Source organism: Semicossyphus pulcher, unplaced genomic scaffold (assembly GCF_022749685.1).
Source record: "Semicossyphus pulcher isolate SPU_LCO1_2020_fin unplaced genomic scaffold, fSemPul1.0.p SCAF_14, whole genome shotgun sequence".
Classification (NCBI taxonomy): domain Eukaryota; kingdom Metazoa; phylum Chordata; class Actinopteri; order Labriformes; family Labridae; genus Semicossyphus; species Semicossyphus pulcher.
This window is the reverse complement of record NW_027211648.1, coordinates 29,587,807-29,604,551: the sequence shown is the minus strand read 5'-3', so window position 1 is coordinate 29,604,551 and position 16,745 is coordinate 29,587,807. Positions and strand designations below refer to the sequence as shown.

At 41.0% G+C, this 16,745-nt stretch overlaps 3 protein-coding genes across 3 annotated transcripts; 1 reads left to right on the top strand and 2 right to left on the bottom strand.

Moving 5' to 3' along the window:
• Positions 1 to 78: 78 nt before the first annotated feature.
• Positions 79 to 2,539, bottom strand: lamtor3 (late endosomal/lysosomal adaptor, MAPK and MTOR activator 3). The gene is made up of 7 exons (XM_069662086.1): positions 2,450 to 2,539; positions 2,145 to 2,194; positions 1,755 to 1,789; positions 1,577 to 1,635; positions 1,288 to 1,421; positions 1,033 to 1,096; positions 79 to 446 (listed from the first exon to the last, which is right to left on the bottom strand). The coding sequence occupies exons 2-7, from the start codon at positions 2,151 to 2,153 to the stop codon at positions 373 to 375; spliced, it is 375 nt and encodes a 124-aa protein (XP_069518187.1). The 5' UTR covers positions 2,154 to 2,194; positions 2,450 to 2,539; the 3' UTR covers positions 79 to 372.
• Positions 2,540 to 3,470: 931 nt separating this feature from the next.
• On the top strand, positions 3,471 to 7,821 carry LOC138591659 (protein YIPF7-like). Its single transcript, XM_069662312.1, has 6 exons — positions 3,471 to 3,557; positions 4,417 to 4,539; positions 4,718 to 4,863; positions 5,844 to 5,989; positions 6,072 to 6,253; positions 7,435 to 7,821. Exons 2-6 carry the CDS (start codon positions 4,418 to 4,420, stop codon positions 7,595 to 7,597), a joined length of 759 nt encoding a protein of 252 aa, XP_069518413.1. The 5' UTR covers positions 3,471 to 3,557; position 4,417; the 3' UTR covers positions 7,598 to 7,821.
• A 5,777-nt stretch (positions 7,822 to 13,598) lies between these two features.
• On the bottom strand, positions 13,599 to 16,288 carry LOC138590976 (retinol dehydrogenase 14-like). The gene is made up of 2 exons (XM_069661432.1): positions 16,040 to 16,288; positions 13,599 to 15,304 (listed from the first exon to the last, which is right to left on the bottom strand). Exons 1-2 carry the CDS (start codon positions 16,280 to 16,282, stop codon positions 14,687 to 14,689), a joined length of 861 nt encoding a protein of 286 aa, XP_069517533.1. The 5' UTR covers positions 16,283 to 16,288; the 3' UTR covers positions 13,599 to 14,686.
• Between the last annotated feature and the right edge of the window lie 457 nt (positions 16,289 to 16,745).

Genomic DNA, 16,745 nt, shown 5'->3' with positions numbered 1-16,745 from the left:
CTTTACCTTCAGACTACAAACTGAACAATGTGTATTCTTACATTGAAAGTTTAACAGTGAAAAAAAGAGATAAACAGCTTTAGGTGCTAAAAATTAAACATTTATTCAGACTTCCCGACATTTGATTCGACAGATAAACTCTTTCTTAGCTGAGAAAATGCTGATGAGGAGAACCTAAACTCTACAGAAATCAACAGAACAAAAAGTGTTCAGGAAAGTTGGATCATGATGGACAGAATACAGCTCAGGAGATATTCATTTCTTTGGGCTGTAACATCTTGCAGACATGTTTTCCCACAGGACTTGAATGCACCATAAGAGACAGAGAGATTCAGTGAGCAGGGTGTGATCTGGATGTTTCTGCAGTGGAGTTTATGTCACCTCCACCACCTGCCTCAGCTCCTCTATTAGAGGAGCCAGCTCCTTCTCCAGACTCATGATGAGGCCTGAGGACACACAGAGGACTGCTGTTACTTTACCGGTCAAACAGACGCACAGAAAACAAGAGCAAAACAAAACACCTGAACTTTCTTCAGATGACATCACCTGCAAAACTCTGCCCCCAAGAAATCTCACAAACTGACACTAGCAGGCAGATACAACTTAATAACATAACAGGCCTTTTGTACACAGTGTTATCTGTGTCAGATGTATATACAGTACATTTACCTTTAAAATTAAATGCAAACAAATGCTAATATGCACAGGCATCAAACATGACAATAACATGTGAGATGAGAACATATTATTACATAAATAACATACAAGAGAAAGTACTGGAAAAGTGGTATTATGCAAAATATTTGTTTCACCTTTTAACCACACAGTTAAGTAGCATAAAAAAGGTTGTATAAAAATATAGATTTTTAGTGAGCTTATAAAAAAAGGCAATGTTGTCACAGCCTTTAGCTCATGTTGAGAGAATCCAGGGAGAAAGACTGAAGGTGTGTGTCTGTCTGTGTGAGAGAAGTTCAGAAACCACAGCCGTTACTGTGGGCTGAGGTAAACAATGATCACTGAAAGATATTTTACCTGTGTTAGCGTTGCTGCTGGCAATGAAGCTGATGACCAAAGGTAACCGATTGAACTGCACGATCTGTTCAGCACAAGAAAACAGACACGTTGGTACTGATGAAACAGCTTTTACATGTTCGCAGGACAACTGAACTATTTCTGAGAAGCTTTTTGGTATCTTAGTTTAAAGTTTGTGTAAAACATTTATACATTTACATGTGCACTTAGGAGGCTAAGCTACATGGGCTCATTAGTGTGCAGCTGGTGTCAGACCTGATAGGTGTTGTAGTAGCAGATGATGCTCTTGTTCTTGGAGAGGCCCAGCTTGCTGCCCTGATCTGTGGCCAGGGCGAAAGTGGACAGGAAGCCGGGTCTCAGAGCGTGGACCGGGGCGTTGTCGTTGGCAACTGCAAGGAGGCAGAAGCTACGTTAATAATAAAAACAAATCTACACCCAGTGAGTTGTTGCTACTCTTAATTGCACGACTGATCACCACCATTAATCAAGAATCATATTGCAATCAAAATATGGAAGACCAATGGCTTCAGAAGATGTTTCTTACCTTTAATAACTGGGACACCATCTCTGTCTGTCACTACAATAGCATGAAGACCTTCAACACTAAAGGAGAAAAGACAAGTGATTTATAATGGACTCAACCCAATACAACCTGTATGGTTCACTGGCAACTGTGACATAGAAAACAGATTTAATTACATTATGCAATCAATCATACACACCTCTGCAGCTGTTTGTACAGGTATCTCTTCAAATCCTGTTAAGAAAAACATGCAGATACATGGAAAATAAAGTTAGACAAAAATAAATAAAGTTTCTGCATGAGTCTCACTGACAAAGACACAAGCGACCATCTTAAGTGGGCAAAGGCCAGGTGCCAGTGGCTACATACGGTGTAAATAAGATTACATTAGGTTATAAGAATTTCAAATGAACGTACATGTGTCAGTTTTCACTAGAGCCGTATGTAGCCGAAATGTTGTGCACATCGCATTGCGTTATATAAAACTCTTTTAACATCATACTAATTGTTATTTCCATCTTCGTGTTAGAAAAGGAGAAATAATTGAATGAGCTCAGTGTAAGGAGGGTGACAGACGGGCCATACTCACATCAGCCATGGTGGCCACCGTTTTATAGTGTTATCCAGGCCGGTCAGCAACTGTGGAGAGACAAATGAATCCGTAAAAGGTCCTCAGCAACTTAGACTGTTCGTTTAAATAACTGTTGGTTCCTCGAAGTGAATAACAGCAGGCTAACATGATAGCTAATGAGCTAGCTAACTTGCGATATTTAGCTAACTGTTACTTCCGCTAAAAAAAATCAACTGACGTGACCTACTGCTGAAGTTAAACTCATGATAAATTAATTATACATGATAAAGTTACTAATAAAAACAGTAAAAATGTTCGCATACCTTCTTTGGGTCCTTTTTAATTGACTTAACATCTAACAGCTACATACTAGTAAGAGGCACAAGCAGAAATCACATGACACTCTTGTTTTGTTTCCGGCTCTTGAAGAGGCGTTCAGGATAGTCAGTACGGCGTTTTACTGCACTGCATTCCTGCCGCGGCATTGAACAGCTATATAGAAATGAGTTGATAGACTATATATGTTTATATACAGTATAAACACCCTATTAATAGGACTATCAAAATTGTTCTCTTTAGCTGGTCTTAAGAATTGTGTTATTATTTTTGTTAGTAGCTGTTGTTCCCTATGTTCTCTGAATGCAGCATTAAAACCTTTGGGGCGGGGCCGTGAGGTCATGAGAATGGATGTATTGCTGCATTCACGTGCTCCTCGGATGGTCTCCCTTCCCAAGTTGAAAGTTGTTCTTCCGACTTTGATGTTTATTATGCTTTAAGTCTAATGTGTAAACAACAACAACAACAACAACAACTTACAAAGAATATGTGTTGTGCTTTAATGTTCAGGGTGGTTAAACAATGCGATGATAGCCGTTTTTGGCGTTTTAAATTTTGTTTGTAATGTAGATTGTATCCCGCACTTTAATGCATCAGTCCAGTACAAACTATTAACCACTTAAATATTGCTTAACCTGACTATCAGCCTAAATGCTAATATAATAACTTTTGTAACTAGCCTAGGTTGTGGAAAGCAACTAACGTTTACAACCTTAATACAAAGTAAATGTGAGAAAAAAAATGCAAGATGGGAATAAATGACATACAATCCACCCATTATTTACCATCACCATTTTGCCTCATATTTATAGAACTCAACTAATTCTGTAAGAAAAGTTTGTCATTTGGGCCTCATGTCAAAATGTATTGAGTTTCACATCAAGCATCTACTTGTAGTTTCAGTCTGTACAACTAAAATAAAGAGGCTCTGAGCAGTTGTCATATCCCTTAGAGCGGCTCTAAATATAGCCAGTTATTAATAGAACTTCCTGACAGACTGGGCTTCACATGTTCTCTGCCCTGACAGCAACACCGACTCTGTGAAGAGGGAGAAAGCCTTCTACACTGTCTGCTGTGTGCTGTACGCGCAAACAGGTGAGTTCACTGAGGAGAACAGAAGAGGTTGTTAACATCTGAACCAGAAACAACAACAAGATATTTTGACTTTAATGATAGTTAGTGGTTACTTCACTGGGGGACAGAGGATTGAAACTTTGAGACCTTTTTCATAACAGACGTGGTCATTTGGAACATCACTTTTTACCATCATTTTTGTTATTAGTTCCAGCTGTGCTTTTCTGGCTGTGACTCCACATGTCTGCTCTGAAACAGGTCCAACAGTTTCATTCATTCCTTTTTGGAATGATCAATGAACGCTAGAGCTCTTATGATAACAAGATTCAGAAAGTAAAAACGGTTTGGGACATCATGATGATCTGATGGTTTGCAGGTGTCCATTACTTGTAGTAAGGACCGAGTATAATTGAACCCCTACTTGGTGTTTATGTTTACCTTGAATGCACACATATTGTACTGTAGGTAAGGGATTTTTCCCTTATGTATAACAGGGGGAGGTCTTTTCTTTCATGACAAAAATGTGACAGTTTGGGGAAATGTTAGGCCTACTAATATTTAAAGAATAAGCAAAATTTGACAAGAAGCATGCAGCTAATCTTCTTAACAATGTTATTTAGATCAAAACCAACTCGGCCCTCTGTTAGTTAATTAACCCTGTAGTGTACTGGTTGATAACATTGTAGAAGTGAGAGCAAAGTGGGGCAGAAGAATTAGCACAAGCTCAAATTATGTTACATTTCGGGACCGACTGTAAGCAGATTAACTTGAAGGTGGTCGCCAAGGCCTCTTTTTGTTTCAACACTAACATCGTGCTTTCTGTTTCTGTTGAGCAGCTGCATGGTGGGTTATATTGTCTTTACTTTGTTCTTCTGGTCAGCATGGGGGACATCCAGCAGTTCGAGCAGGACTTCTACCAGACGAGATATTACATAGACGACCAGGGTCAAACTGTGGCCTACTACGCTGACTACGACTCCGCGAGCCCTGCTTATTACGATGAGTAAGTGCTCAGACTAGTGAGGAATGCCCTCTAGGGTGCCTCTCAAGTATGACCATCTCCTTACATACACAGTAACAAAAAGACTTTGCTTTATGGGAAATGTAGTATTATAACAGTACTTCTTGTCTTCTTGAGTGTCTGTATGAATACCCTTGCCTTGCATCTGTGTTGTCTTCAGCGGAGCACAGACTTTCATGCCAGATGTTCTGGATCCTTCCATGCAGCAGGAGTACACAGGACAGTTCTACCAGCCTGAGATGCCTCCTGGGACTGTTGGAGACACAGGAATGGATTCTCTCGAAGAGGAACCTCCCCTACTTGAGGGTAAAAAAGTAACTGCATTTTGTCCTTACGGTTAGATGCTTGAAATGTTATATTTGTGATGTGTAGCAGAGGACCAAACTATTTGTGATGTTAGTGAACGATCCAATTCTTTGAGTCGCTATTGGTATGAACCAATTGGGGGCCCTATAGCTAAAGAATCAGCTTTTTGCTATTAGCGGGCTGTTGTTTACTTACGCTTTCGAAAACGGGAAAGTGGCACCTGGCGTTGCATACTGCAAAATACATTGGAACAGCTCAATAGGTTCAAATTTATGGAAGAGGTTCCCTTCAAAGAGCCATAATTCCCATCACTAGTCTGTTCATATAGTGGTCGAATGTGTTGACACCAGGAAGTAGCTTGGATATTAATTAATCACTGAAATCAACTTCCTGTATTCACCCTACAAATAATCTTTATTACAAATTCTGCATAAAAATGCATTTGTAGGGCAAGATTTTAGTACCGGCAGTGACCTGGTTTCCGTTTGTCGTACGTTTGAGTCGTATTGACCAATTATCAGCCGGCTTTGGTTAGATGTAGTAAAAACAGTCTGTATGGAGAGCAAAAGCAGGCAGAATGTAACCCAACGTAATGACATCCCGGCTCCCATCAGCGTCATCAGACGACAACTTATTAATCTCTACAAACAGACATCTGCACGCAAGTTCAGCTGCTCTGAGAACTCAACTCCATTCTCGCTTCACAAGTTGCCTGTCGGTGGTAAACAATGCAGCGGACAAGAACCAAAGCCCCAAAATGTAGTCCATCACTCCCACAGGATATACTGTTATCAGTGGATCTGATGGGTTATTTGGAGATCATCCTCCAAATAAAAAGGACTCACAGCACTTGGACTAAGCACATGTACGATCAGAGAGTTTCTGGGTGAACAAAAGGAACTTTTTTATATTGCATGCAAACTAATACAAAGATTGGATTTACAAATATTTGTTTTGTTTGTTTCCTCCTTTCTTTCTAGAGCTTGGCATCAACTTTGATCACATCTGGCAGAAGACACTGACAGTGCTGAACCCTTTTAAGCCTGCAGATGGCAGCATCATGAATGAGACGGATCTGACAGGCCCCATCCTCTTCTGCATCGCACTGGGAGTCAGCTTAATGATGGTTGGTCATTAGCATTCACTTCTGTATAATATGTACAGTAGTGACATTCAACAAATGCATGTCTTTGTTCTCGTATATTCAGGCAGGTAAAGCTCACTTTGGGTATGTGTATGGGACCAGTGCTACAGGCTGCACTGGGATGTACATCCTGCTGAGTCTGATGAGCTCCCTGGCCGTGTCTTACGGCTGTGTGGCCAGCGTCCTGGGCTACTGCCTCCTGCCCATGGTGGCCCTCTCTGCATTCGCTGTCTTCTACTCTTTACAGTAAGTGCAAGTGGTTGTCTGTATTCTTTCTATTGCTCTTTCAAAGTTTATGATTCTGAAAGTTAACTTGAGTTCTTATATTAAGGTCCATACAAATCATATTGTAAAACACTTTGTTAGTGCAGCAGCAGCTTAGTCTAATTTAAATGAAAATTTATACAGAACTCAAAAGAAAGATGTTTTCTCAACACTGTTAGCTTTAGCTTTATCCCCCTCAAAGTTCAGAAATGCACTGTGGGGGTCATAGCAGACTTCTACCTGGAGTATACCTTACACTTTTAATTAAGTAACAGACATTTTCCAATTTGGTTGGTAAACTTGTGTAATGATGATTTAAGCAGGAGAGTTCAAAGCTAACTAATACTGTAGAAGTGCGCCAGCTGTGAGTACACTGTCAATAAGTCATACTGTATACGGCACGTAAAGAGAAGTCAGTGCAGAAGTGCCTTAAACCTGCATCTGATAATGGCCAGTAGGGGGCAAGTCCACTCTTATTTTATGGTAGCATATGAAAAATTAGGCTACTTCTCAGTTGATTCATTATTTCGGTAAATATTTTCCTAATGACTTTATGGTCTCGATCTCTAGTTTCAAGCCTTTTTAAATAAAGTTTTATTTAAAAGTTAATTTTATAAAACTTGGTCCCATTTTGGGTAAAAAGACAATAAAGACAATAAAGACAATAAAGCCGGAGATGCTTTAGGGCTTGGCTACCTGTGATTGACAAGTTGCTATCACAGCAACCCACAAAACTTTTTGTTTTGCGTTGGTTGCACTAAAAGACACACAGAGGAGTTAGCTGATCATATTTTTGGTTTGAAAATGTGGTTAAAAGCTTGTTTTAAGTAGCCAACATTAGAATCACAATTAATATCTCAGTTAGAGTGAATTACGGACGCTTCTTGCTATCCAAGGCAAAAACAAAAACAAGATATAACAGGAAAAATGTCAAACTTGAGTCTTTAAAACAACAGTCTTCAAACCAGCTGTCTGAAATAGTTCTTCCTACTTTTCTACTCTGACGCCTTCATCAGTGTTTTTCACCGGAGCCAGTGTCTCATCAATAAGCAAATTAGCATGATTAAGTTGTGCCTGAGTTTGGACAAATTTAATTATAAAGCCAGGATTAGGATTATTGCAGAGTTCAGTTCCATGTTGAAATCTCTCTGTTGTCTTCACAGAGGTGTCCTGGGGACAGTCCTGGCCTTGTTAGGGATTTGTTGGTGTAGTTTCTCCGCCTCAAAGATCTTCAGCTCCACCCTGGCTATGGAGGGCCAGCAGCTGCTGGTGGCTTACCCCTGTGCCCTGCTCTATGGGCTCTTTGCACTGCTCACTGTATTTTAGACATCATCATAGAAAACCTTCATCATTCAGGAAATCAGTGTTTTACTTAGATCACATCCACCAACACAGATGTAGCAAGGTCATGTTTAACTTCTGTGTCTATCCAAAGCATTTGGTCGGTGTTTGAATTCACAGAGCTTTAGCAGAACTGTGATGCCTCTGTATGTTATTGTAAAGAAATCTGAAACATGTAACTTTTATTTTTGTACGTCAGAATTTAATATATGGTTTGATTTCATCATTCAGATTTTGGTTAAACATTTCATATTCAAGCACAGATTTTTATGAATAAATACTTCTGTGACACTGTAAGTGTATCTGCAGGTGTCCTTATACATTCTTCTTCACAGGGTCCATTATTGCTCCACTGAGTTCGGGTTTTAATCGTTTGCTTCATCAAAAGTTTGACAAAATGTGTGAGTGTGTAACCTGTTAACAAACAGAAGAAAGAGGGGCTCACTCCCCTTCTTTAAGACCAGGAGATCCACCTGGAAATGAAACATTAATCAAGTTTTCATTCAAATTGTTCGCACATGCAAATTACTGCTGTTGCATGCATACGTGTAAGAGGTTCCCCACCTCCAGAGGGCGACCTGATATTCAGAGTAGAGAGAGAGCTGTTTAAGGCGTGCTCTAAACCTGCTCCATGACAGCAGCCCTCAGGATGTTTCTCAGGATTATTTTCTGTTAGCTGTAACCTTGGGCCATCACAAGATGATAACAACCACTCCCAACGCGGGGCCGTTTGGTCTTGGAGGCCCAAAAACCCCTTTGATGATGGCTACATGATGTCAGTGCTGTTACGACCGGTGATAAAAGGACCCAGAAGCAGAACACGAACTTGAGGTATTCGGCTGGTAATGAAGTTTTATTGCAGGAAAAGGGAGATGGAGATGAGGGAGGTTGTCCAAAAGTTTGCAGAGGGAAAGGTGATCTGGCAGAGGCGGCGAGGCCAGGTTGTGAGCGTGCCTGGTGGAGTGGCCAAGGTGAGGAGTACAGGAAGACAGACAGGGAGTAATGATCCTATGGCAAAAAGAGAACAGGATGAGTCGAGCGATACACAGCGAAAATCTTCTTTCATCAAAAATCAGAGAAAGGCTCGTTTTCTACCACAGTGGCTGAAACAACGATCTGGTGACGAGTGGCTGGAGAACCAGGGTAGATGGAGCTGATGAGTAGATGGAGAGCAGGTTTCCACAGGTGTGTCGCATGAGCAGCAATCAGGAGGGAGCTGGAGACAAACACACACACACACAACATATTACCCACAACATCTTCAAAAAGACAAAAAAGTTCTCATCAAAAATTATTTTTCAGCACATCTTGTTAAAGAACACTGTCTCACATGTATGTGAAAAACTGCCAGCAGAGCTGTTGGTCTTACAATGTCTCAAAAGACGCCGATTAAATGACAAAACAGCGAAGTAGAATCGAGTCGTTTATTTCCTCGTTTGTGTACAATGGACTCATAAGTCACACACATCTGTGACCGTCACCAGTTAATTCAACGCCAGTTAAACTGTGACAACGAAAGTAGTACACTGACCTATTCAACAACTTTTGCGAGATCTCGCAAAAAAAAATTAAAAATATTTTTTTTGAGCATAAGATTTGTTTCTCCCTCCGTGTCCCCTCCCAGGCTCCGTACCACAGCAATCCTAAAGGAAGGTGAATACCAGGATGCAGTTCCTGCTTTGTTTCTTGTTCTGAGTGTTTTAATCCATCGTTTTATAAAAAGAAATGACAAAGGTCTCTGCTTCACTTCATTACCGACTGCTGCCAAGGACATCCCCTCTTATAACAGTAGAGGGAGCAACAACATCACAGTCTTGCAATGTTCAAACTGTTCTCACTGAGTGAGGACACATTAATCTTCGGTCAAACATGATTTGCTGTGTTGTGAACTGATAATATGGAAGCTGTTATAATAAAGTTTAATTTCTTCCAAAACTGCGTCGTCAGTCTATTTGCTGCAGAAAGAATGATGTGTTGCTCCTGCTGTCGTCCTGTTCGAGGTTTTAAGGGATAAAAACAAACTGTGTGTGTGTGAACATGAAGACAGTCCACAGAGTTGTTGAGCGTTCATAAGTAGAAAAAGAACAGATTTTTCACACAGCCTCTGTGATGTATGGGGGTCTGAGCAAACTGTGACAACTGCAGAGTCAGTAATGTTCTGCAGACAACTTACTTTAAGAGCGAGGAGAGCGGGGGAGGGGGAGGGGGGCACGCATGTCGACACAACTCACCGTGATATTAACAACAGGTAACATCTAAGGGTCTCCGTCCAATCAGTCAGGTGGGTCCGGTCCCTCAGGTGCTGCACCAGCTGACAGGGTCGACCTCTGAGAGATGGAATACCAAAGGCATGATCTCGCTCTGCTGCGTGTTCCTGCTCTGTGTTAGAGGCTGAGATGGCAACAAGACAACAGCAGCACACATTTCCATCATGGTAACAACACAACACTGCTTATTGCTAATGCTGCTATGCTAACAGTTAGCCATTTTTTATCATTGCAAGCTGCCAAGTGTTTACAAGAGGAGCTAACTGAGACGTGAACCCAATTCATAATTTAGCATCATGTAACAATCTAACGCAGACACCAGAAAATGTTTATAACATAACACCACATCTCATCATTCTGCCTCAGTCACAAATCGACAAGAAATCTTTCTTCACAGATGTCCTACTGTCTCCTACAGAAGCCCTTAATGGACAAACATCCATACATTTTATTTACTCCATTTTCCTGTGATAAGATCTTGACTTATTCATCTTGTTAATCTCTTCGACATAACAAAGCTAACACCACTGTAACATCAACATAACTCGTATCCCCAGAACTCGTTATCACGGGAAAACGGAGTGAATAACATGTATGGATGCATGTCCCTTTTGGGCTTCCATAGTCTCCCAATTTGGTCTCTCCCCAAAAATAAAACTATTGAACCCTTAGCGAGACTAAATAATCGAGCTAATGAGGTCTTTGGCAAACTTCCCCACTGGACTCGATGCTGCACTTTTACACTCCAAAGCCTCCAATGCCATTGTGAGATTTATGTATTATTTATTATTATTATTTTACATGTATGACAACACTAAAAAACTACTTGGCAGGTGTTTTATGCCCCTTAGTTGAGATTTTTCCAAATTCTACTAAAATGAAGGTCATGGTGGAGTTGGTAAAAAATAAAGATCAAATAAAGAGCTAAATTTTTCAGGTCATTAATTCCCCAATAACTTCAGTGTTGAACAATAGTTACTTTTAATGATATTAGTGTAATATAAAAAAATATACACACAAAAAGTTTAAGCTTTGTGGGGAAGCAAAGCTAGCAGCTAGCTACAAGCTGGCGCCAAGCACAGGGTTCTCTTTGTCAATACCCCATCCGTCCTGGCTGCCCGAACCAACACAACTCTCTCGAGTCGAGCAGTTAAAGTCAGCGCATGAGCAGAATTTAACCTGTTTTATGACACTGCCCAATCTGTACCACGCATGTGTTGCTTGTGTTGGTGGGCTGGCAGTCAAATTGGCATGTAACATTAGATTAGAGAGTTGTGTGATTGTGATGGCTGTCAAATTAGCTAGTTTTACCAGATTAGCTACACAGGTAAAGGCAGGAGGTAGCCTGAACAGCAGTGTGTGACAAACACATAAAACAATCCTCTCAGTGACCTTGAGTCTTTCTTTCTGTCTGTATTGATCACCACATGATTTTAGTAAAACATCTTTGAACAATCAATGTTGATTAAACAAGCAGTTGTGCAACCTTTCTGTGCTTTCATGTTGGCTAATAACAGCCACGTACTGTTATTTGTATTGCAGTGTAGTGTGTTTGTCTAATATTGTGTTGTTTATAAAGTTATAAAAAAACAGACATGCTGCCATCAAACGTTCACACATGTGGTACAAATCGGGCAGGAATAAGTATGCGCATGTGCAGAACGGATCAGGCAGCCGGGACGGACAGAGTACTGACACTCCTCATATCCTGTATAAAAAGATGGCCGACATGACAAGTGAAGCCAAACCCTCTCTATCGCCCCCTGCTGACTGGCTGCAGTATAGCTCATAAAGCCTGCCTCCTCCATGTTAACAGATGGGACATGAGTCAAACTATAGTGTTCATTTTTCATTTTCAAGACGAGTTTACTTTTAATTAGTTATTTGATGCTTTAAAAAGGGGGTGTGGCCTCATGATTGACAGCTCTGTTGACAAATGGGGCCCCTGCAGCGTTCTGTTCCCGAGTAGCAGAGTAGAGGAGGAACGGCGAGAGGAGACGTAACTAACACTAACACTACAGTTATTGAACTTTCCATCAGCGTGAATATCTGCTTCAGACCGACACAAGAAGCAGTTCTGCTGCAGACTGAGCCCACCTGAGGGCTCCAACACGCCAAGGACACCTGAGGGCTCCAACACGCCAAGGACACAAGGTAAAGGTGTGGTTTGGGGAGAGGAAGGGGCGGGACGTCGATACTGCGGCTCCAGCAGCCGATTTCTACTGCACACACTCTTGATACAAATAACGTCACTAGCGCAAGATGGCAGTGCCGGCCTTGGGGGGTATTTTGGCTTCAAAAAAGTACAATGAGAGGTGGTGGAGATGTGTCATCCGTCTGTAGTCAGTCTATGGTCGGCCTTAGTTTCCGAGCAAAGCTACAAAGTGGACCAATCACAACTGTTCTCGCTCTAAAACGCCACCAAAACACGAGTTGGACTCAGAGAATTTGTTGGTTTTCCGACTTCAGCTCCTCACATGAAATCATCGTCATTCCTGTAGAGTTGTGCTCTTATTGGGGGCTATTCTCGGGGTTACAGCATGAACTATTTACCCCGACATCTCGATAACTAAAACTACAATCTTTTCGAACATTCTTTGCACATTTTCATCGCCCTCTCTGATTGTGACACTGTTGTTGCACCACCATGTCTAACATCATGTAAGACCAGGCCTGCTCATGTCACTGGGGGGGAGATTGTAAAGCAGCCTCATGTGTTCGGTCTCATGCTGGTTATTATAACAACAGTGAATGCTTTGAGATTCAACTTAAAAAAGGCACTTTATATTACCACAAAAATCCACTGACAGGACTTATAAGAGATTTTTTTTAACCAATATTATGCTCACTTCATAGAGAGAGATGTGTGTGCAGGTCACGACAGGTTACATCCAGTATTACAGGAGTAAAGGTATTCAACATCTTGTGCTTAATTCAATCTTTAAGTTGATTCCGCTGGAGACCTGCGCACAGTGAGTCCAACAGAAGCTGAGGAAAAGACAGATTTAATGCACTTTTAATTGAATCATTATGTGCCGGACCTTGAGGCATGAGCAGCCTGAGTGAGGCCCTCACATCTGTATTAGCATACATGCAGTACCTATCAATATTCCAGCGCCGATTAAGGACATTAAACTCTGTAATTGCACTAATTGGAGTTATTTGTAGAACAAATACAATCGAGCTGCCATTAAAAAGCCTCAGGAACATTTTGTGTGAGATGGATTTGATAAAGCAGCTGCCTGTGTTTTCCAGCGCTCCATAAATGATCCAGAAAATGTCCTAATGAAGAATACCGGTGGGAAAATCATTATGTATCCTGGGGGTCTCACTGCCTCTTCATGTAAGGAGAAGTGCTTTATCTGCAGGTGACCTGGAGAGAAAACATTCCCAGCTAATGAACGCGCTTGGAGTAACCAGCATGGCTGACTGAAGCCTAACTAACCCCTGTAGAAATGTGATTTCTATCCTCCTCCTGGAGCCGCTTCGTAAATGAAGCACGTCTCTGAGCATTATTCTATTATGAACACCTAATCATGAAGGCTTCACGTACAATAAGATAACAGACCCACCTCTGAGCGCTCATGAACACCGAGATGTACTAATGTTGTTACAATTATTACCTCAGGGCTTTTAGATGATGATCATTTCTCATCAACCAAATGGGCAGTGGTATGGAAGCCTGTAGGGAACACAATGATGCAAACTTGAAAATGAAATTCCTCAATAGCATTTTAATTTTCTGTATTTTTATGTGATTTGTGTAAAAATTAAAGCAGACACTCAAATTTGTCGGACCAAAAAAATCAAACAGGTTCAGGAAGTACTGTGCTCATACAAGATCCCAGAACATGCAGGAAAAAGCTGATTTTTAATGTTTTTAAGGCTTTTAAAATTAAACATACATCTTGATTCTTTGATGCAAACTAATAAAAAAATACTGATATGATTACGGGCTATATATTTCATAAATTAGACACATCTCTTATAGAGTAATTAGTGCACTCTGTCAGTCATTTTTACAAGTTGAAAATATAAAGATTCGCCTCCGGACCTCAGGAAACCAACTGTTAAACTCAAGCTGCAATCTTAAGCTGTGTTCAGACCCAATGTCTTTAATTTAGAGTCATTAATGTGTGTTTATTCCTGTTAAAAAAACAAGCGATAAATATTCTTTATTCAGGTACATTGGAAAAGTAAACGTCGTAATGTCTGAGTTTATAACTTCAAACGAAGGAGCACACAGCTCTCTTAAGTTCCCTTTCTCCACGAACTGTGTCTGGATGAACTCTCCTGCTGCTTCCAGCTCCTTGAGGCTGACCTGTGCCCAGTTTGCTGAGCTGTTAGCCATGTCGGTCCATCTGTTTCTGCTGAGTGGCCGTTTCACTGTATCTAGCAACTCACATGGTGGCTGAAATGTGGATTACTACAGCGCTATGACCCAAAAAACAGATTTTACTGTGATTTAATTGTAATTAATGGGTCAAAATGCTGCCGAATATACAACAACATCACAATGCAGATTTGTACAAAGTAAAAACAAAATCATGCTTTGGCTGTAAGACGTGCAAACAACTGTAAAAAGAGTTTGGATCGACCATTTCTGATGCAACCTCAGGATGTCAGAAAACTGATTGGCTGAATTGATCTATCTACAAGATCATGAACAGAACATTTTCTGACACCAGTGCAAATAATATTAACACTCAATGTTTTTCAGAGCAAGGCACTGATCTTTTTTGCATTTCTTTTGGACTTCAGTCACTTCATTTCACCCGTTTTGGGAGCTGGAATATAAATGGAGGTCTCATGTGGTTATCCCCACCATGACTTCACTGATGTCCCACAGTTTGCTGGCCACTTCCTGGTCTGTGGCCTTCTCCAGCAGACCCTGAGGTTTACAATCTGCAAAGCACTCGCCCTGCACACCGTCTACATCAGGGCTGCAGGCCAAGTACACCGAAGTCTGAGCCCCTTCCTCAGGACTCTTAAACAGGCCCCAGGAGAGCAGGTTAAACAGGGGTTTAGCTAAGAGCGGGACCTGAACATGCCTCCCCAGATTAGTCCTCACTATGCCCGGAGTCAGAGCGTTCACCGTGACTCCGCTGCCTTCCAGTCTGCGGGCTAACTCGCAGGTGAACAACAGATTGGCCAGTTTGCTGCGGCTGTAGGCGAAGGCTTTGTCGTAGCTCTGCTCGCTGTTCAGGTCCTCAAAGTTAATGTGGCTGTGCTTGTAGAGCTTGGAAGAGACCACCACGATCCGACTGGGAGCGGATTGTTTCAGGAGGTCCAGCAGCAGGTGTGTGAGCAGGAAGTGGCCCAGGTGGTTCACCCCAAACTGTATCTCAAAGCCGTCCTCTGTTTTGGTGTAAGGACACTGGTAGACACCAGCGTTGTTGATCAGGACATCTAACTGAGGCTCCTCCTGTTCAGCAACACAGAGGACAGATCATGAAGCACGAACACAATCAGACCTTGTACGATTACTTTAACTGTTACGGTGTTTTGACCTGATTACTAAAAATGAGATTGTTGTATTATTTCTTAAATAATTTGCATATGGTCCACAACACAGAAATATTGCTCTAGCTAAATTACTGGTATTTATGCATGTACCAGCTGTCTTCAATGAAAAATACCGTTAGGCTACTCTTACACTATGAGAACTCCATCAAAAGATCTGCCGTTTTTTGATTGTTTCAGGAAAGACATTCTTATAACAATATGGTACGTTCATCAAATGTTCTCTTCTAAATCAGTATTGCCTTGTCTTCAATTCTGCATTAATATAAAACAAAATCCACCAAACAGCTCCTATTTAATTTAAATATAAAAATGCTTGGTATTAGCGTTTCATCTCACGGTTTCCTGTTTAAAAATAGTGGATTGACAGGCTGATTGAGTTTATTTTTTACATAAATTCGTGATTTTGGTTGAATATTATGAATGCCGAATAAAATACTGTTATTTTCACAGGCAGAAAATATGACGGTGACATTTGTGAGGTACATATAATTTGAGATATGGTCACATTTATAAAAAATACACAAATTCTAAATGAAATACGGTGGGACGTTCGTCTTACGCAGATGCGCATAAGTTAGTATGTGCGGTGTTTGGAATGCTAACTTTGCTTTGTAACAAATATCCATGTATTGACCTTGATTATGTCTTGACAGAAAGAGTGTACAGATGTGAGCGAGGCGAGGTCCAGCTGTTTGACGACAAGCAGCGAGCTGTCTGCCCCGGTCTCCTGTCGGATCTCCCGGGCTGCCTCCTCAGCTCTGCCCAGGTCCCGGCAGGCCATTATCACCCGGCCCTGGAGCTTCAGGATGCCCACTGCTGTCGCTCTTCCTATCCCGCTGTTAGCTCCGGTCACTATCACCGTCTTTCCATTCATCATTCTGAGTGATAATTAGACATTGACTGAGCTTCGGTTCAAAGTTTCAGTCATCGAACACTAGCTAGCTTCATGACAGCACAACAACACAGAAATACTTCATTACCCACAATTCTGAGCGGGTAACAGTTGCCTTTGCGTAAACTCGTAAAAGTGGCTTTTCAACCATTCAACTATACTTTGGTGGGTGATACTAACCACGCTGTATGTATATATTATTATAGAGGGCAAATGTGTCAGTGAGCTGTTTTATTATATTTTTACTCTTTTATATCTTGCAGGAAATTATTTGTAAATTAAGCACCCATAAAATAACTATTTTATTTACTAACTTGTATTTAAAACACCATCAATTAATAAGTAATTTATACAAAGTTGTGCAATAAATATAGTAGACGACAGACTTTAACTAATTAATTTAAACTTCCTATCAGCAATACAAATATAAAGTGATAAACAGTTTACA